The 21,817-nt window shown below is 38.5% G+C and overlaps 1 protein-coding gene across 1 annotated transcript in view; it reads left to right on the top strand.

The window, feature by feature from the left end:
* Nucleotides 1-824: 824 nt before the first annotated feature.
* LNPEP (leucyl and cystinyl aminopeptidase) overlaps nucleotides 825-21,817 on the top strand; it is a gene marked incomplete at its 3' end in the record, with an annotated part of 85,618 nt that continues 64,625 nt past the window's right edge. Inside the window, exon 1 of the mRNA XM_084232869.1 lies at nucleotides 825-960. Coding sequence (XP_084088995.1) covers nucleotides 942-960 — 19 coding nt within the window. The 5' untranslated portion in view covers nucleotides 825-941. The remainder of the gene's footprint in view (nucleotides 961-21,817) is intronic.

The raw sequence follows: 21,817 nt of genomic DNA, 5'->3' as shown, positions 1-21,817 counted from the left end.
CCCCAGGGAAACCACGGCTTCGCAGCCCGAGAAGCGCCCTAACCTCAGGCTCCTGCTGTGCTTTCAGATCTCGGCTTCAGTGGCACTCCTTGCACCTCTGCTCACCAGGCCGTCAGAACTAGCAGCCCACTTACTCTCCATCATACCACCCTGATTTCATGCTCAGCGGGACATTTACTTTAGTTTCGTGTACCTTTTTTTTTTTTTTAAAGATTTATTTATTTATGGGTACAAGAGTTGGGGTACAGGACAGGTGCAGGGGTAAGAGGATTCACCAGAGACAGAGTGGGGAACAGAACAGGCAGACACAAATACACTGCTGAGGGGAGCAGAGGGCACGACAAGAGAGGTCTGCCGCGCCCTGTGGGTTGCTCCCTGGCAGCCGGGGATCGAACTTGTGCTGCAGTGGCTGCAGACGGCTTCATAGGCTGTGTCTTCACCCCTTGCACCACCAGGGAGGCCCTCGTGTGCCTGCTTATGTTTATTTTCTGACCGTGGAGCAATGGCCGTGTGTTTCCCGCACAGTGTCCAGTCCCATCGCCTGGGACCGGGCGGACCCCGGAGCCCGCTGACCACCAGGTCGGCTGCGAGACCACAGCCCGGGCCCGCGCTGCCAGGGCTAGAGGGGACGGCCGGGTTGGCCGGGGCGGGGCTTGCTCATGCCCCGCCCACTTCCCCGCCCCTTCCTCTCCCTCCCCTGGGCCGCCGGGGAGGCGAGGTACCCTGGGCGCTGTTTTTCTCTCTGGTCTCCCTCGCTCTCGCTGCAGCTGCTGTGAAAACCCGGAGCGGCGGCGGCCGGAACGCAGGAGCGGCTTCACCCCCGGCGCCTCCCCGACCGCCCTGGGCGCCCGCGCTGGGCATGCTCAGTCCGCCGGGCCGCCTCAGCTCTCGGAGTAGGAAGCCTGGGCGCTTCGGCCGCGCGGAGCCGCCGAGGGGGGAAAATGGAGCCCTTCACCAATGGTGAGTGGGCGTCCTGCGGCGCCGGGCCCGGGGCTCTCCGGGGCCCAGGGGGTCGAGGGGAGTCCTGACACAGGGGAGTCGCGGGATCGGGCTGCGGGCGCCCCATCCCGGGCTCCCCGCGAGGGCTTGGGCGGGTGAAGGGGGCCGGGGGGCGGCCGGGGCTGGGGGCGGGCGGCGGCCGCGCGGGCCCGGGGGCCGGCGCGCAGGTCGGGCGGGCCCTGCCCCTGCCGGGCGTGGGGGGTTGGGCGCGGCCATGCCGGGCGCTCCGCGGCGCGGCCAGGTTGAGCCAACGGCAAAGTTTGGGCTGCTGCGCGCGGAGGAGGAGGCTGCGGGAAAGTTGGCAGCCCGGGCAGCCCCCGGGGAAGGCGGCGTCGGCCTCGGCTCCCGGGCCGGGGGAGGGAGCCGCGCGCGGCCCCTGCCAAACCCAACTTCGGAGGCGCGCCGGGAGCTGTCCGCCTGCCCTTCAGCGAGTTGCCACCGTGACTTTTCCTAATTGGGCGAGGTGGGGGTGGGGGCCGGCAGGTTAATTTAGTGGAAGGAAGGGAAACGTGCGCACGGGAGGAAGTCCTGCCCGCGTGCCACCCTTGTGCCTGGCGCCGAGGGCGCGCGAGCTTCCTTTCGCCCGCTGCCGACGGTGTCAGTGTATCAGGTGAAGACTCTAAATATCAAGGGTCCGTCACGATGATATTGGTGGAGGAAAGAATAGAACACCGAATGCACAGTGTGGCTCGAGGCGAGGATCAGCGCAGGAACCTGCAGGCTGTCCTGCAAAACAGCCACAGCCCTTTCCTGAATGGAGAGAAGAAATCCCACCCTCGTTAAAACGATCGCTTTTGTTTGGACCAGAAGTGCCTGAGTCACAAATAGGGGAGAGATGGCTTAGATTTTGTGCCATAGTTGCTTGTGAGATGGGAAGTAGGGAACTTGCAGGTAAGGGAGAATTTACACAAAAATTTAAGGAGTCAGTGCCTAGTTAACATGTGTTTTTCTGCGGGTAGTTTGTCCCGGTGATGGACGCAATCTACCCCTGTTTGAGTGGATCAGTTATCACCCAAGAGACAGACACATGGTCCACTATATTCCAAACCCCAGCTAGACTTTGTTATATTCTGGTCCTTCATTCATGAGACTTGAACTACTCTTTATATTCTCCCTGTTCTAATTCAGAATGCCCAGTTCTACTACCGTCTTCCCGTCTGTGCTCTTCAATTAAACTTAATGAAGACAGCTTTAATTCTGAATTTTCTTTTTCATTTAGGTTCCATTTGTAATTACTAAGGTTCTAAGAATAATCTAGTAAAGTTACTAAGAGAAAAGGAAGATTTGCGCTTAGAGACCATCTAGTACTTTAATGTTAAAAATATGTTTAATACAAATCATTAAGTCTTTGTTCTAGGTAAAATGCTCAGAGCTTCCCATTTGTAAGATTTTATTTATTTTTTTAAGAATTATTTATGCATACAAGAGCTGGGGTACAGGCCAGAGATGTGGGAAGGGGGGCGAGGGATGAGAGGATTCACCAAAGACAGAGAGGGGAACAGAACAGGCAGATTGACGGAAGTACACTGCTGAGGGGAGCAGCAGGCGAGTCAGGAGTGGTCTGCTGCACCATGTGGGTTGCTCCCTGGCCAGCTGGGGATGGAACTCGTGCTGCAGAGGCTTCGGATTGCTTCATAGTGCAGTGCTTAACCCCTTGGGCCACCAGGGATGCACCCCATTTGTAAGATTTTAATGTGAAATTTCTTCTAAATAAAAAAAAGTAATCACAACAAGGGTTAGTCACTCACTTGGCTAAGATTGTTAACTGATTTGTGAATTTGTGCCTACAGAATTAAAGTGCATTCTCAAGTCTTAAAATTGGAACTTTTTCGGGCCTCCCCTGGTGGCGCAGCGGTTGAGCGCTGGGCTGCGAGGCTGCCCGCAATCTCTGCAGCACGGGTTCGTTCCTCGCCTGCGAGGGTCCCACCAAAAAAAAAAAAAGTTGTAACCTTTTCTCATCTCATAGATTATGTTACTTTAGATGTAAATATTTGCAACTTGTCACATCTGGGAAGGCGTGGAAAAATTCCAGTGAGAACAAAAAGGAAGCAATGCTTCAACCTTCGTGTGGTAAATTGCATTTCTCATTCTTTTCTATCTTCCAGACTTTCAGTCTATGTTGGAGATAGTTTGGCAATGCATCATTTTAGTTACTGTGTTAATCACTCCTCAGAGCCTCATTTAACATCCTTTAACAAGAATAGAAACTGCAGCATCTAAAGGCAACAAGAAATTTGCTTCTAGCAATTTGAGGTGCTTTTCATGTTCCAGGTAGATTGGTTATTTATTGCAGAACTTTTGAAGTATAGTTGTAGAATGTTTTAGTGTCTTCAAATAGCACATGAAATAGTGGAAAGTATGTTTCTTTATTCTCAATCCTTTTGAGTACAAAATGTATGTATAAATAATTCTTCTACCAGAGTTCTGGGTGTTCTGATGCACAGAGTATTTCATTATTCATAGGATTTATGATTGCGGGACTTATCAAGCTTGGTATTGACTTTAGTTACACATTCATCCTCTTTTAATAAAATCTTCACCACTTAAACTTTCTTAATGTGGAGAGAGGTGTGGGAGCTTAACAAAAATAGTTTGAATAATTGAGGACCACATAACTTTCAGTTAAAATTTTCTCAGTGGTTTTAACTCTGACCTATAAATTTGTAAAGGAGGCAGAACTTTAGTTTCTGTTTTATCATACTGGCAGTACGTACAAATCAATTCAGAAGGGTATTCTTTCCCTGCTTTTTTTGTCAAAACTTGCACCTGGTATGGCTTGTCTTTCTGGTTCTGTTTTTTGTTTTTGTGGACTGCTGATAATGGATTTATTTTGTGAACATCCTGTGTTAACCTGTCTAGGTAATATACTACTGTAACCCATTTAATATACACATCTCCAGAAGGGACTATACAGAAGGATTGTAGTGCTAGTAATTTGGCTCAGGAGATTTTTTTGGTCTTGCATTGGAAAGGACTGCCAACTATTATTCTTAAGACTGGATAATTAGTTTGGTTCTGGACATTTTATGAGGAGAGAATGTGTTGGACTAGTACTCAAGATTGCCACTGTCATGTTTCTGTAAGGAAGGTAGAGGTGAAACTATTAAGAAGTATTACCTTATATATTACCAAAACCAAAAAAGTACATAGTAACTTTCAAGGTCTTCTGTTAGATGTACTAGATTAGGTCAAGTAATTATTTAATGACTCTAGCTTTATGTGTACTCATTTGCAGGCAGAGTTGGGGTATTTCAGAAAAACTTAAATTCATGTTAAGGAATGTAAATACATGCTAGGATCACCATCTGATTGGTCTGAGATTGGTTCTAGGAATCTGCAGCTTCATTTTGAGGATACTAGAAGTACTCTACAGAAAGGATTTTTCTTTCTTTTTTTTTTTTTTAATTTTCTAGAGGCATGTCTTATTTATTTATTTATTTATTTATTATTTGTTTGTTTGTTTGGTTTATACATGCACTGGGTACAGTCAGAAGCGCGGGAGGGTGAGAGAATTCACCAGAGCCAGAGTGGGGAGCAGAGCAGGCAGAAGGACCGAAGTACACTGCTGAGGGGAGCAGCGGGCGGCAGGAGAGGTCTGCTCGCCATGTGGGACCCTCCTCCGGTGGCCGGGGAGCAGCCGGGGATCGAACCGGCTGCAGAGGCTGCAGGCAGCTTCGCAACCCAGCGCCCAACCGCTGCGCCACCGGGGAGGCCCAAGATTTTTCTTTTTTGAGGTAGCATTGGTTTACAACATTGTGATTAAGAGGTATAGGATCTCCCTCTTAAGGGATTGTTACCTCACCACACCCACTACCAAACATGCATAATCCTCCACCATGCATAGTCCTATATGCAGAGGGAACTTTCGAGAAATTTATTAAGTAAACATTCAGGATTTGATAGCATATTGACTGAGAAAGACTTCTTTTCCTGGGTGTGTGCGCACGCATGCATATGTGTGTTTCCTCTCTGCTTTCTAGAAAAGCGAAAGGGTGGTGAAACATTAATATTTTGAAGTTTCACAACTGAAAATATATTAAATAATTTGTCATATGAACATGAACAAATTATGAACAAAGCCCATAGGAACTAACTTTAGCACTGTAGCCTGGTGCATAATTAAACAAGGGGGACTTTCCTGTCTTTCAAAACTTTTTATTTTTGTTTTAAGAGTGGCATACAGTTAAAAGTATTTTTCAACTTCTAAAATGGGAAGTTTGGACAACAAAGTAGATTTTCATGGCTTGTAATGCAGTATAAAATTGTATTTCATCTTTTTATCTTATAAAAACAGTTGTGTTATAGGTATGCATTTCTCTTAAAAGAATATTTTTAGCATTTTCTTTCCAAAAATGTGAGCTTACCACCTATTTTCTTCTTGTTCTGCTACCACACTGAGAAAAAAAAAAAACTCTTAATAAGTGGAAGATTAGTTTCTCCATATGCTGAAATATGTTCAGTTCTGTTTTAGCTTCTGTCTTAGGTTTTTAAATTTCAGTTAAGGAAAATAGGAATATATAGAAAGCAAGTGTTAACATCATTTAATAGTTGAAGGTTGTGACTTTAGCTAGAAACCAATCCAGTATTTAAGTGGAAAGCAATGATGGAAGTTTTTTGCTTTACATAACAAGCAAAGGACTTCCAAAACAGTGTCTTGAGAAAGATCAACAGCATATTTTAGGAAACGTTAAAACCAGTCATTATCATCTATCTATAAATGATCCTTGAGAACTCAATCTGAATAGATATATAACCTGAAAGATTGTAAGGAAATTATCATAAGCAAGGAGTGATTTCCTGCTCAGTAATTCAATCAGATACCATTTTTGGAATGTCCCCTTTCTAGTAGAATTTCTGCTAGGCACAGTTACAAAATAAACCATATAAATCTGTCACCAGATAATTCTCACCTCTGTAAGAGACATAATATGAAAGAATAAAGTTTTATTTTCATGCTAATATAACAATATAGAAATATAGATGTGGAAAAAAAAGCAATAAAGCTGACAATGTTCTCATTAAGAAATATATGAACACAATTGTTTTTTTTTGAAAAGTTTTTTTTTTTTTAAGATTTATTTATTTATTCATACAAGCACTGGGTACAGTCAGAAGCATGGGAGGGTGAGAGAATTCACCAGAGCCAGAGAGGAGAGCAGAACAGGCAGAGTGACGAAGTATACTGCTGAGGGGAGCAGCAGGCGGCAGAAGAGGTCTGCGTGCCATGTGGGACCCTAGCCCTGTGGCCAGGGATGGAGCCGGCACTGCTGAGGCTGCGCGCAGCTTTGCAGCCCAGCACTCAACCGCTGGGCCACCAGGGGAGGCCCGAACACAATTGTCTTTGTAACCTGTTTATAATAATATAATCTGTTTCCAGTAAATTCTCATTTCCACTGATGTATTATAATATTCCTGTTAGGAAACAGCAGCAGTTTGGCCCTCCCTGTAAGAGCATTAGGAAATTGACATAAGGGAGAGTTTTGCCCTGGTGAAAGTGACAGTAAAAAGTTCCTGTGCCTATGGAAGAGTGGTCAGGATTCACTATAACTTGATTCATTGTTGTAATCCATTATGGTTATCCTGGGAACATCAGAAGGACTTTGAATACAAACACTTCTAGGCACAATTGAGACTGAGGAGAATTAGTGATGAAGATGAAATTGAACATATAGCAGGAAGCTGATAGGCAGAGATTATTAAGTAATTTTAAGTCTTTGGCTCAGAAGTGACCTGAATTTGGGGAGTGGAACATTGTTGTACAGGTTAAAAGAATCAGGATTGATAGGAGGGTAGTAGGTGGGTCTCTTTGGACAAATGAAGTTGGCGAGAGGGAATTGAGGAAGTTAAGGCTGGCATTTGGCGGCCCTGAAAAGGAGATAGAAAACATTTGTCATGAGTTTAATCATACTATGTACTTCTCTCTTTCATAGTCAGAAAACTCATGGTCATTTGTAAGTTAAGACTTATTTTCCTGAATGTTTTAGATTTCAAGAAAAAAATAGAGGACTGTAGAGCTATCCTCCTTGTTAAGGGAAATAGGAATATATCCCTTGGTATAGTAGTCACTTACTGTTCTTTATTGCCTGGTTTTGCTTCTCATTTCTACTGATGCTTACGCTTGCACAATGATCCAGCTAATTTTCTTTTTAAATCCCAACCTTAGCATCTACACTAGGAGGAAACCAGTTCATTTGCCAAAAAAAGAAAATTCGGCATTCCAAGGGAGTTTCCAAAATACAATGGAGAATGAAGTTTAACTTGTAGAGGACCCTTTGAAATTTTTCTCCTTCTAGTGTGTATTGCTTAATGAAGAGCCTTCTGGGCATTTTTCCCACATATTTCAAGAATGCAGTTGCCAAAATAAAACACAAGCCAATAGTCTGGACTTCTGTACCTTGGGGAGTTGGGTGGTCCAAAGTCTTCTCCATCATCAGTGCTATGGGGGAGGCCAAGCCTATGATCTGGAGAAGGAAGTTCAAGAAGGCTTCCTGATGATTCTGTGGGGTGAACTTCTTAAACTGGGGGGACAGGAAGATGGGAAAATATGGTGCGTCTGAGTTTTGGATGTGCTTCTGTCTTTCCTGGATGTTCACAGCAAATGGTGACCAGGGCTGGATGGTGGTGTTTCCAAATCAACTGCCTCAAGGTATCATTTGGTGTCATAAAGGGACTCTTCTGGTGAGGAATGAGGCTTTATGCCATGGTACTTCTCACATTAACTGTTGTAAGGCTCACAACATTTGTAAGAATATTCATCACCTCAATAGCATTGCTCCATTTCAAGGTTCTTTTTAGGGAAAAAATGAGAGAGATTAGTGGGAATGATTGAGGAGAGCCAAATACTTAAAATATATTTCTTTAAGTTGGATTTGAAGACAGAAATCATGTATTAATACTTGTCTGTCTTGTTCTTGTCCCATAATTGTCAAAAGGGCCTCTGTGATTATGAGTAAAGAAGGCTGCCGTGGCCCTTGCAGCTTGATGGGACACCAGTGTGTCCTTTATTTTTAAGATCACATCCATAAATATGTATTTATGTTCTTATTAGTTGTAGTTTCTCAGTTGTTTGAACTAAATGCTATGTACTTAAGCCCTTTGGGCCACTGACATTGTCCTTTTAGTATCTAGTTTGTGTGACTAGATTAAGAAAACAACTCAGACTAAGCATAGAATATTGGATATCAGAGGGAATAAGAAATCCATTGCTCTTTAAAACAGCAGCATCACTTCCATCTGCATCAATACATGTTACTAAAAGATTTGGTAACTGTCCAATTAGAAAAGCACACAGAAAAATAATTGAATGTAGAAAAGAGGGTCTAGTCTGATTGTGAATTATTGTCGATAAATATACACTATATTATGTTGGATAGAAGCAAGCACAAATTTACTAAAGTATAGCTACCTTTGAGTGTAGTTGTTTATTGCAGTTAGGTACATAGTTCTTTTCATTAATTGCTAATTTGGGAAACACTACTGAGATAAAGACTACATAGAAACTTTTCTTTGCAGATAATAAAATGACAATGATTATTGGTAAGCAAAAAAATGTGGTTACAATCTCAGCCTTTGACTATTTTTTTAATGGGTTAATGATAAGCAAACTAACTCTCAGTCACTTGTAAACTGATGGCAAAGTTTTTGCTCCATAGAGATTTGACTATCAAGCACCTTGTGTTTTATCATTCTGATGAATCATATGGGAAAGTATTTCATAGAATTATCATCAAAATGGTTTTTTGCTCAAATCCATCTGAGATCAAGTCTAGTAAATTTATTCAGCAGTAAAGGTATTTAACTAAGAAGCCTTTTGGATTGAAGAGTTCTTATAAATTTTCTTGGTAGATCTCCTTCAGTGATATGCATTTTGTTAACTCATTGGTATTCATTTTGTCTTGAATAAGAAAATATGATAGGTTAAAATTCTTTTGAAACTTACCCAGATAGTTGATAAAATTAAAAATAGACTTTAACTTTATATTTTACAAAATTATTTGCAGCTGTTTGGAATTACAAAGCAATTGATGGACATAAATGTTTAGGTATTATTGACAATTTTGATTTTTATAGTTAAATCTAAGAGATGCCTGAGGATTTTCAAGGACTGTGGGAGCCATGTTAGCAGGAAAGACTTTAAAAGTACTATATGAAATAAAAATTGTAAACTTGATTGTAGGAAAAGCTTGATAGAATTTTAAACATTAGCGTAAATAATTTAGCCTGGAAAGGTAAAAGAAAATTAGAACTAAAGTAATTCTATTGTTCTTCCACACCGGGATATTTGCTAGCTTTTAAGTGAATACAATGGCATATTTTTTTGTGACTTCTGATCATTGCCAAACTGATAACTATAAGGATAAAAGGAATATTCTTCAGTTTTGTATACTGTTTGTATTCTGTTGTCTGTGGAATATCATGTATCGCGTGTTGAATTGCATTTGGGTATCCTTTTAACAAGAGTATTTCCTATGTGGAATTGACAATGTTTTTGAATTCTGGTGGTTCCGTAGAAATGAATGTTATTATTGAACTTTGTACATTATTGTAAATTTTTCTTGGTTTTATATTCCATTGTGGATTAAAAAAACAGAGAAAATAAACACAGGAAAAAAAAATAGGATATGTGCTTTGTGCTTAATTCTGTTTTTTTTTTTGAAACTATTAACACCGGAGTTAAAATCTGTTTAATTCTTGTTTCTTTTTTTGGTTATTTTCCTTTTAAATATTTTCCCTTTTTGGGGGGGGGGGCTCCCCAGTAGCGCAGTGGTTGAGCGCTGGGTTGTGAAGCTGCCCGCAGCCTCTGTTGCGCCTGTTCGATCCCTGGCCGCCGGCAAGGGTCCCACATTGCGTGCAGACCTCTCCTGCACCTGCTGCTCCCCTCAGCAGTGTACTTCATCAGTCTGCTTGTTCTGTTCCCTGCTCTGGCTTTGGGAACCTCCCGCACTTCTGACTGTACCCAGTGCTTGTATAAATAAATAAATAAATATTTTTTTAAAAAAAAGAATTAAAAAAAAATTCCTTTTTACATCATGATAATAATTTTTCTTCATCTTTTATTATTATTACCAAGACTAAAAATATAACCAAACGAAATTAGTTTTCCTGTCTCCTTGCTCCTTTCTTATTTTGGGGCGTGAGAAGCAGCATAGGATGAAAATTTTAATATACATTTTTCTTGTATATATTTTAAATTTTCCTCAGTTGACAAGTATTTTAAAAATTTGTTTTGTTTTTGACTTGTCTCCACTTATGTCTTTTTAAACAGTTAGTAGTTTTTAAAAAGATACTTCCATCAAATAAAAACATTAAAATATATCATAACCATATGCCAACTTTTGTTTCAAGTTTTGCTTTTGAAGCTGGGACACATATCTATTAGTGTAGCATGGTGGCTGCCCTTGAGTAGTTTATATTCTAGCAAAATCACTTCTTTAAAAAGATGTGAACACACAAATTAGTACTTTGTTTTAGAAAATTTAGATTTGGAGAGCAGAAGTCTCGTTCAATGCCTTTTCCGTATGTTTTGTACTTTTATTTTTTCATTTTGGAGCTCTATCCATATATCTATCTATGCATCTACCTCATTTTGTGAGACCTCTACAATATGTAACATAATTGAAGGACAAATTCTATTTCTTATACCTTAATTGTTTACTAGGTATTATTGACTTGAGGCCTGTAAACAAAGTGTCTTTCCATTTCATATTTACTAACAATTATTACATATTTGTAATGCTTTCAGGGAAGTGTTGCCTAAGATAGAGGAACTACTCATTTCTACATCCAATTTAATTCTGGCTGAGATGTGTTTTTCTGGTTCCTTTAAGAAAATGTAATATGCAACACTTCATTTTTGATATATGTAGAACTTGTTTCAATCTTAGATTAGTTATGAAGCATTTTTTTATGTTAGGTGGGCTTGAAATATATAGTTAGGTATTTAAGACCAAAAGAGGTAGTGTTAAATGAAGATATAGAAGGACATTTCATTAACTGGTAACAAAGTCTGTTTCATAGACATTGGGAATGCAAACAGGCATGTATACAATATGTCATTTATATTCATACCTATTTTGATGTTTCCTCATATGAGATTAATGAGAAGCTAAATTTACTTGTGACTTTACATTTCTATAGTGACTGCAACACCTTTATTTTATCATTATTATTTTTGCTAAATAAATACTTGGCAACAGCTTTTGGCTCTGGGAATCTTTTATGAATATGATGGCAGTTTACCTTCTTACCTCTTCCCTTCCAAGAATCTCTGGATGTGTTTTTTCTCACAAAGATGTAATACTTTGAACTTGCTAAACATAAAAGGTAATTATTTTGACCAAACAGTAAGGTGAAAGATGTAAGGAATACTTAGTAACTGGTGATTACCTGGGTGGATCACATGGCTATTTCTCACCCTGGGCCATGGTTGTTCCTGGTGAGCCTCAGGGTAAAGCATACAGTGTTCTCTTTCAGGAGTAAATTATTAGAGACTACATTTCTCCAAGAACTCTCAAAGTATCATAAATGGTATGTTATGGAAACACAGGTATCACTCGTTTAAGGTTAAAACCATATTTTGAATTCTGTGTAAAGAATGTACATGCTTTTTGTTCAACCAGGAACCCTCAATTACATGTAAAAAACATAATTTTCTTGTATTTGGGTATAACATAGTGTCCCACACATATTAAATGGTCAATAAATATTATCTGAGACTAATATTATTTTGAATAGCTCCAAAACAAACATTTAAATACCAATTTCATTGTTTGTACTTTTAATTTGGAGGGTTTTCTTTTCTTTTTCCCAAGGAAAGATGAATTTGCATTTTTTCTTTTTTTCTATAACCTTCTCTATTGCAAATCACTTTTTGGGAGCATTCTTACCGGTGTTGATCCAGTTTCCCTTTCTGCTGAACTGCAGTATTGAGCAACTTGCTATATTTCAGACCCTGAGCTTTCTACAGGGAAGGTAGCACTAAATAAGACGTGGTCTCAGTGTTTGAGAAGAAGGAAGATGATGAATGGAGGGAGGGGATCTCTTATTCTGCAGCATTTTCAAAATCAAAATTTAAAAAGTGACCCAACATTTTCTTTCTTTCATTTTTTTGTGCTTATTTCATAACGAGAGAGCTCCTGTGCAAAAATTTGAGGCCAAAGTGGTGCACTTAAATCAATTTCTCTTCCTGCAGTGCTAACTTTCTTGCTATTAGGGTACTTTGGCCTTCATTAGTGCTACAAAAATAATTCCTAAGGCAATTAGAATCAACTTTTAAAAAGAGAGCAATTTCCTAATATTCTGGAATTGGTATGAAAAGTGGAACGATGGTGAAGCAATGTCTTGGCTACTGGATAAAGCTGTTAAGGGGGCTTTCTATTCATTGACATGGCGGAATAATTAATAAAATGAGTTATAGTCTGACTGACTATATAAAAGCATGTGTTTTAGACCTGACAGTAACTAGGAGGTTAGTGTTTTGTCCTGATGTTAATTAAAGAATAAAAATTTAATGGTATCTTGAGAAGAACAAAACCCATCTGTGGCCACATAACATAAATTGTGGTGTGTGGAACTGGGAAGATGTTTCTTAAACATCTCCTTCCCCCTAAAAACTCCATTTTTTCCTGTCTTGAAAATCCATTATATTTATGGAATATTTATATGCAAACAGAGTCTAGGCAGTATATTAGCCTGCTAGGGCTGCCATAACAAAATACAGTAGTCTTTCTTACCACAGAGAATACATTCCAAGATTCCCAGTGGATTCCTAAAATTGAAGATGGTATGGAACTATTTTTTTCCATGCATATATGCTTATGATAAAGTTTAATTTGTTAAGACAGTAAGAGATTAACAACAGTAATAATAAAATAGAATAATTATGACAGTATACTGTAGTAAAAGTTAGGTGCATGTTTTTTTCCTCAAAATATCTTCTTGAACATAATATTTTCTGACCACAGTTGACCACAGGTAACTAAAATGATTAATAGCAGCTACTGTATTGGAGACTACATTCCTGCCTGAGGTTGCTGAAAGGAGCATATATGGTTAAGTTCAATTATTTTTTTTCCATCAGGAATCCAGGACCCTGGTCTCTCCCTTCCCTGAAGTAAAGTGATCCAGACCTTGTATATTTATATCCTTTATATACTTTTCAAATACTATACTGAGACTTCCATGTTTGAATCAAGATGTCTGGAGAGTTTGGTAAAAATTTTTTTTATCTTGGAAGGCTGTCATGCCTCTCAAACCTTTGATCTCAGGACTCCTTTCATACTGTTAAAAATTATTGTGGGATCCCTAAAACCTTTTGTTTATGCGGGTTATATCTCTAGATATTTATTGTAGAAACTAACACAGAGTTTTTAAAAATATTTGCTTCATAGTAACTATAAAAAGCCTTTTACATGTTAACATAACATTTTAATGAAAAACAACTATTTTTCAAAAACCAAAAAAAAAAAAGAGGCATTATTTTACATTTGCAAATCTCTTTAATGTCTGACTTAATAGAAGACACCTGGATTTTCAGATTCACGTCTGCATTCAGCCTCTTAAATCCCATGTCATGTAGTTTGTGAAGAACTCTACTAATATTCACAAGAGAATATGAGTGAGGGCTTCCCCTGGTGGTACAGGTGGTTGAGCGCTGCACTGTGGGGTTGTCGGCAGCCTCTGCAGTGCGGGTTTGATCCTGGCCCAAAGGTGGTGAGAATCCCACACGGCAAAGCAGACCTCTCCTGTCTTGCCCGCTGCTCCCCTCAGCAGTGTATTTCTTAAGTCTGCCTGTTCTGTTCCCCGCTCTGTCTCTGGTGAATCCTCTTACCCTCCCGTGCATTTGGCCTGTACCCCGGTTCTTGTATAAAATTAAATAAATCTTAAAAAGAAAGAGAGAATATGAGTGAGAATGGAAAACTATTATTATGAAAATAGTTTTGATGGTGAAGACCTGCTGGAAGTATGAGGGATTTGGAGGTAGGCACTCACACCACCCCCTGAGAATTGTTACTCTAAACAGGAAATGGAGAGAATGCCTTAGGTGTCCACAGCAGCTAGGAAGTGGAGTTGTTTGAACTGGTCTGCAAGTTTGTTAAGATAGATCTAGGTCACAGGAGAGGAAAATGCTCTAGTCAGGTAGATCTGACAAGCCACACATCAGATGTCTTGGTTATTTGAGGATTCTGCAGTTATTTCTATGGATGTTTCTAAACTAGAATGGATACGATTCTTTTTTAAACTCTTTGATTACCTTTAACATGTTTATGTTCTGCTTATGGAGGAAGGGTTTTGGCAAGCTGTCCTTCTTTCATAATACCCACTCACATAATATGGATACATCATTTGTTTTTTTTTTTGTGTGTGTGTGTGTGTGTGGGACCCTCCCCTGCGGCAGGGGAGGGAACAAACCTGCGCTGCAGAGGCTGTGGGCATGCCTGGCAGCCCAGCGCTCAACCACTGTGCCCCAGGGGAGGCCCCCATCATTTCATTTCTTGACCCCTTAGTGATTCTAAGACTTATTTTAATTTTAATGAATTGAAGAGCTACAGGATTAAGTTCAATGATTCTTTTTTCCCCTCCTGGTCCTGATCTGTGGAGTCCAGAATGATACAAAACTCTTTGTCCCATACCTGCTGGAATGATTTAGATCTTAAAGAGAATTAGAATCAACCTTTTCTTCTGTACTCTGTGGGGCCATGGATGACAAGGGTTGATCCGCTTTCTTGGAGCTTTACCCCTGATTCCAATCAGGTCAGATGGGATCAACCTGTGGGAATTTACTACACCTGGAACAGATAATCTGTTATTAGTTTACTATGACATAATTTGTATTTGGCTGGCAGTGGGGAAAGGAGAGTACTTACAGTGAACTACACGCTGATTTTCATGGAGGTGTTCCCTCCACCTATCACAATCCTAATGGCCATTTATTAGTTTGAAATGTTAGTAAGCTATGAGCCTAGAGACAGACCTTATTACAAATGCTTAGAAACCTTTTGTTCTTTTCTTAGAATAAGTTTAGTAGAGGAGTTTGAATAGCACTTAATCTGAACTCCACTAATTCTTTTTTTCCCCTATTAATCATTTATTCTACCCTTCCTTCTTGCACATGTCTCTCATGCACACATACATAGAGGTCATTTGATGTCCATTTTATCCCACAGAAAAAAATGGCGTGAGAGGATGTTTCATGTTGACTTCATTTATATGGAACGTGATGTGGCCAAATAATATATTGCTATCTATTAAAATACATGGCTTGCTTATTTCTAGGATTTTCATGTATCTCTTTGTTGTTGGTTTGAAAATTTTCCCTTACTCAACTGTATTTTGGCTTTTTTTTTAAGAACTATTTTAAAATAATATTTTCTATTTGGCAAACCAGATCTATATCTTAGCTTTTTTTTTTCTTTTTTTTTCTTTTTTTTTGGTGGGACCCTCGCCTGAGGCTGGGGAACGAACCTTCGATGCAGAGGCTGCGGCAGCCTTGCAGCCCAGCGCTCAACCACTGGGCCACCAGGGGAGGCCCTTAGCTTTTTTTTTTTTTTTTAAAGATTTATTTATTTATTTATTTATACAGGCACTGAGTACAGTCAGAGGCGTGGGAGGGTGAGCGAATTCACCAGAGCCAGAGAGGAGAGTAGAACAGGCAGAGTGATGAAGTACACTGCTGAGGGGAGCAGCGGGCGGCAGGAAAGGTCTACTCCCCATGCGGGACCCTAGCCTGGTGTCGGGGGATTGAGCCAGCGCTGCAGAGGCTGCGGGCAGCCTTGCAAGCCAGTGCTCCACCGCTGCACCACCGGGAAGGCCCAGCTTTTATTTTTTTTAACACCACTCCAATTGTGTCAGCAGAGTTCATATAAAAAATTCTTATGAGACATAGTGGTAAAAGTTATTCCTAATTCTCATCCTGAAGCAACTTCTAACCCATGTTTATATTTTATGTTTACTCTTACTTTAAGATTAAGAAGTGCTCACCAGCTAATAAAAAAAAAAAAATCTGTCAGGTCTTTGACTACCATGTAGATCACAAAATAAATAAATTGTTGCTAATGCCATGCTATACTAACCAGTCCACATTTAGGGTTGTCAGTTATTTTGAGATCTCCGTAGAAAATACTGTGTTATGGTATGTAAAGTAAGACATAATTGACACTGAAGTTGAAAATTGAAAAATAGGCTGTACTATTGTCTTAAGAGGACTAAACTATTTTTCTTCTCCTACCCCCAAAAGAAAATATATGGTAAATTCTGGTCAAAAGTAAACATTTACACACTTGCATGTACATATAATTTCAGCCAACTGAATTAGAATTCTATAAAAGTCTGTGATATACTTCCTATTCTAACCCATCAATTCAGAGTACCTTGAAATACATATTAACATTATAGAGAAATAGCGCTTCACTGTGGTATAATGATTTGTGCCAGTAGTTCTATCATCAGCCAGGAGTTTTGTGTTTCCTAACAAATTAAAGAGAGTATTTTTTCCCATTGATGACCATATATTTAGACTATTCCTTGTAAAACAGGAAAATATAAATGGTGTTAGAAAAACCTACAAAAAGCTTTTTAATATAGTAAAGTTTCATCAACCAGAAAACTCCTTTATTAATAAATATACAGATTCTTTCATCTCAAGTATCACATTTTACTATGCAAAAATTCAATCAGTACTACAGGGGAGAAAAAAGGAGATAGCAAGGTGGATTTTCTAAATTCTAAAAATACTAACTATAGTACAATATGAGAAACTTCTCTAAAATTATAAGTTTTTCAACAATTATATCTGGTGTCTAATTTGTCTGCAATCAGGATGGAACTGTGTTGCTTAGCCTTGAATTGTCAGCTTATCTGTTTTCTGCAATGATTTTTATTCTTCTGGTTTGTTCTTTTAAGTCTTGAAAATTCATTTTACTATAAAATCTAAAAACATTAAAAAACAAAACAAAACCATTCTCTCTGCTTTTTTTTTTTTAAAGGAACAAAAATGTCCAGACTGGAGTAAAAACTTGAAGCATCTTATAGACATATTATTTTAATTGATGAGTAAATTATCAATGTTAGGCTGTACTATTGTCTTAAGAGGACTCATGTTAAGAAAATACTGTCTACCACTGTGCAAAAACAAATTACTTCTCTGGGGTTGCTTCACCATTTCCTGTATGTCTGAGAAAGTGGTTGTTTTCAAAATCACCCTGCTGAATTTGTGTAGAACTAAACGTAGCTGAGCAGTTATGTGGGTTACTCACTCATGGTTTCACTTCCATCTTCCTGTAGATAAGTTAAAGTTTAAGCACTAAAAAGGAAATTTTGGTTCCAGTCATTTTTACTAACCAGCTGAATAACTTTGGATAAAATTTAGTTATTTTATCTCTCATGCGCTGTTTAGGTTTAAAGTCTCCATATGGAGAAGAGCACAAGGGACTATGGTGATGGTTCACAGGTGAACTGGTGGTATGAATTTTACAGGGAATACACAATAATGTGTGTGTATATATATGTACGTGTATATATATATATATATGTGATATATATATATATACACACACACACACACACACACAAAGTCTCCATACTGAGTCCCCCAAATACCTCTCCTCTAGAAACTTTTCCCCTAATGTGATATATGGGGTTGGAAAATGATGTAGTTGCGTTGTCAACAAACAGTAAACAGGATCCGAGTGAGGCTTTTTTAGCAATAAAATGAATGAGCATTGCTGCATTGATTTGGTTACATTATTTTAGTGATTCATCTACCTTCCTCTAACTTACTTCCTGGTCCTCAACTGCATGAATCCACCTCCCAGAAATAAACACTTAGTGTTTGGATGGAGATTTATTTATTTAAAATTCTGTCATCTGCCTCTTAATACTATATTTTGAATGCCTTTTCATGTTTAAAATAGATGTAAATAATTTTTATACATATATCTATGCAGTTACTTTTAGGATAAATTCCTCTTGTGGAGTTACTTGGACAGAGATAATATTGCAGACTTCTGACATGTATTGATGAGACATGATTTTAAAAATTGTCTAGTTTATTCCTATTGACATTTCCTTCATTTTTAATTGAATTATTTGTACTGATCCATTTTTTCTTCCCAAGGGAAGCTGAAAAAAGTTATAAAAGGGAATATTTCCTTTCACACAGCATCCAAGAACATCTTTGACACTTCCACTTATCCATGTAAATTTATGTATTCTATTAATTTTTAATAATGATTAAAACTATTTCTAGCATGGCTATAATTAGAACTCTAAATAAAATGCAAAATTAAAAAAAATTCTCTGATTTAAACTCATCAATTAATATAACTTTTTAGAGCTAGGTTCTTAAGTGTTTTAGTAAATTGTTTTTAGGCATTTACACATTTGTATAGGGAGAATTTTTATGTGTGCCCTTGACTGTCAGGATGCACTTTTAAATGGAACCTCAGTTTCCCTTTGACATAATCTCAAACATAATGGTTTTTTCTAAGACACCCTTCTCCCTGATTCATTGAATTCTGTGCTTCAGTACTTGTATGGTTAATCCTGTTCTTGTAACTCTGCCTCACATCAATACATATCAATATTTATGGTACTAATTCAGAAACAGAAAGGCCTATATACTGGATTTGTATATTTAATCTAGAAATTTAAAATCTGCTTCCTATCCCATCAATTCATTTATCTATAATTAATTATTAATTATTTTATTGTGGTAACATTGGCTTACAACATTGTTTGTGATTTAGAAGTATAGGATCTTCCCCTTCAAGTGTTGCCATACTTAACCTACTACCAAAACAACCGTTGTGTACCACCATAGTCTGTTGTGCTCCCTTCCACTTTGCTCTCATCCATTTCTCTCCTTCTCTGTTAGCCTCAGTTGTGTAGTCAACTTTCTAGGGTTTGTTAGTTTGGCTTTATCGGATCCTTTGCTTAGTTTCTCTATATTCCATATATAAGTGACACCATCCATTATCCAGTATTTGTCTTTCTCCTTTTGACTTATTTTGCTTAACCTAATCCCCTCCAGGTACACTGATGTTGCTGAAATGGCAAGCATTTATCTTTTTGATAGCTGAGTAGTTATTCTACATCTTCCTGAACCTTAGGAATTTGGGCATGTAGTTTGTTTCCATAGTTTGGCTATTGTAAATAGTGCTGCAATGAGCGTGTGAGGGCATGTTTCCCTTCAAATTAGTGTTTTTTTGGTATTCTTTGGGTAGATATCTAGGAGTGGAATTGCTAGGTCATATGTAGATCCATTTTTAATCTTTTTTCCCATAGGAGCTAGAACCATGTGCATTCTCACCAACAGTGTAAGAAGTTTCATTTTTCTCCACATACGTAATGAACACTTGCTGTTTCTGGTCTTCTTCTTTTTATTTTTTTTACCCTCCTCCTTCCCCCCAAAATGTTTCTGGTCTTCTTGAGATGGACAGTTCTCACAGCTGTGAGGTGGTATCACTGTGGTTTTGATTTGCATTTTCCTAAGTAACAATGAATATTTTTTCATGTGTCTGTTGGCCATCTGCATATCTTCTTTGGAGACATGCCTGTTAAGCACCTTTGCCCATTTTTTGATTGGGTTCTTTGCTTTATTTTTGCTGGGTTGTATGAATTCTTTGTAGATCTTGGATATTAACCCCTTGTCACATGTATGGTGTGCAAATATTTTCTCCCATTCAGTAAGGTGTCTTTTTGTTTTAATGATAGTTTTTTAATTTCTTCTTTGATAGCCTCCTTAACCAAGTAGTCATTCAGTAGTGTGTTGTTCATCATATATTACAGGTGTTTCCTGCTTTCTTTTTTATGGTTGATTTCTAGTTTGATGCTTTCATGGTCAGAGAAGATACATGGTATGATTTCTGCATTCATGAATATGTTGATGCTAGTCTTGTGATGCAATGTCATTAATCCTGGAGACTGTGCATTTGAAAAGAATGTTTGTCCAGCTTTTGGGAGGCACAGTGGTCTATGAATGTCTATTAAGCCCATGTGGTCTAATTCTTTAAGATTATTGTGTCCTTATTTGTTTTCTGTCTGGATGATCTAGCCATTGGTGGAAGTAGGGTGTAGATATCCTCTCTCATGAATGTGCTTTTCTTCAATATCTGTTTTCAGATATGCTAGTAATTGCCTTATATATTTTGAGGCTTCATTTGGCGTCTAAATATTGTGTTTTCTTGATGTGTTGTTTCCTTAGTTATTGTATAGTGTCTATCCCTGTCTCTTGTTCTCTTTTTTAATTGGAAATTTTATCTTATGTAAATATAGCTGTTCCTCTCTTCCTTTAGGTCCCATTTGCTTGTAGGGTTGTTTTCCAATCCTCCATTTTGAACTCAGGTGTGTTTCCTGGAGACAACATAAAGTTGAATTGTTTTTTACTCCAGCCATACACTGTATCATTTAATGGTGAGTTCAGTCCATTTAGAGTGGTTATTGATTATATGAGTATCTGCTACTACCCTTTTTGTCCTAATTTTGTGTTTTTTATCTGTTTCTTTCTGACATTTCTTGTGGGGAAGGTCTAGTGTTTGGAAACTCTTTTAGCTTGTGTTTGTCTGAGAAGGCCTTTATTTCTCTCTCCTAACTGAAGTATAGCATTGCAGGATAAAGTAATCTTGGCTGGAAGTTTTTATCCTATGGTATCTTTTTTTCCTTCTGAAAAAAATTTTTTAATTTATATATATTTTATCATTGGGTCATTTTTAAACAATGTTTGCTTCTCCCCACCCCCAGGTGTAGTCCCCATAGAATTTCCTTCACCAATTCTCCCATGCACCATCACCACAGTCCCTCATGCTCTTCCCTCCCTTCCTTCGATCCCTCTCCCTCCTCCTCCCCTGAAGGATGTCTCTGGTTTATAATTGTTTGCTTGTTCTTGTTTTGTTTTGTATTACTATTATTTTTGATTATATCATTCTGTTTTGACCATAGTGTTTCCTGAGAGAAGTCAAATGTGAGCTTGATCAGAGTTCCTTTATACATTATCTGCTTCTTCACCCAGTCAGCTTCAATATCCCTCCCTTCTTTATCTTGAATTCAAGGAAGTTTCACTGCTATGTGTCTTGGTTTAGGTTTCATACTGTTTGCATACCCTAGTGTTCTTTTACCGTTGTGGACTAGAATGTTTAGTTCCTTCTGTAGATTTGAGAGGTTTTCCTCTAATGTATCTTTAAGCAAGTTCACTATTCCCCTTCTCACTGTTTCCCCTTTCACAGATATCCATTGTTCTTACATTGCCTTCCCTCATGAAGTTGGATAGTTTTCAAAATATTTTTTTTCTTTGTATCTTTCTTCTTCCAACTCACTTTGTTGTGCATTAAAATCTTCCAGGTCACTGATTCACTCTTCCATTTAATCAATTCTGCTTCCATACCTTTCTCCTGAATGTTTTATCTCCTATATTGATCTTTTCACATCCTAAAACTGTTACTTTCTTATTTAAAGCTTCAATTTCAATCTATTCATTTGTTTTATTTCTCAGGTCATTCATTTGTTTTTCTGAGTTTTCTTGTATGTCTTTGAGCAACTTTTGTGTCTTTTCTTCCAATTGTTTGACTTTCTTTATCATAGCAATTTTGAATTCTGTGTCTGATAGGAAGAGAAGATCTTCCATGTCTTTGTAGTTGGGTTCTGGATATTTGTTCCTCTTTCTGGTGTACAGAATTTCCCTGTGGAATCAAATTGCCAGTTGTTGCCTTCTTTCTTTCCCCCTTTATTTACTTTTTTGTAAGTTTTTTTTTTAAAGATTTATTTATGCATGCAAGAGCTGGGGTGCAGGCCAAAGATGCGGTGGGTGAGAAGATTCACCAGAGTC

This window comes from Talpa europaea, assembly GCF_964194135.1.
Source record: "Talpa europaea genome assembly, chromosome: 5".
In the NCBI taxonomy this organism is placed as follows: Eukaryota; Metazoa; Chordata; class Mammalia; order Eulipotyphla; family Talpidae; genus Talpa; species Talpa europaea.
The sequence above is the reverse complement of the archived record's forward strand: the minus strand, read 5'-3'. Positions and strand labels throughout refer to the sequence as shown.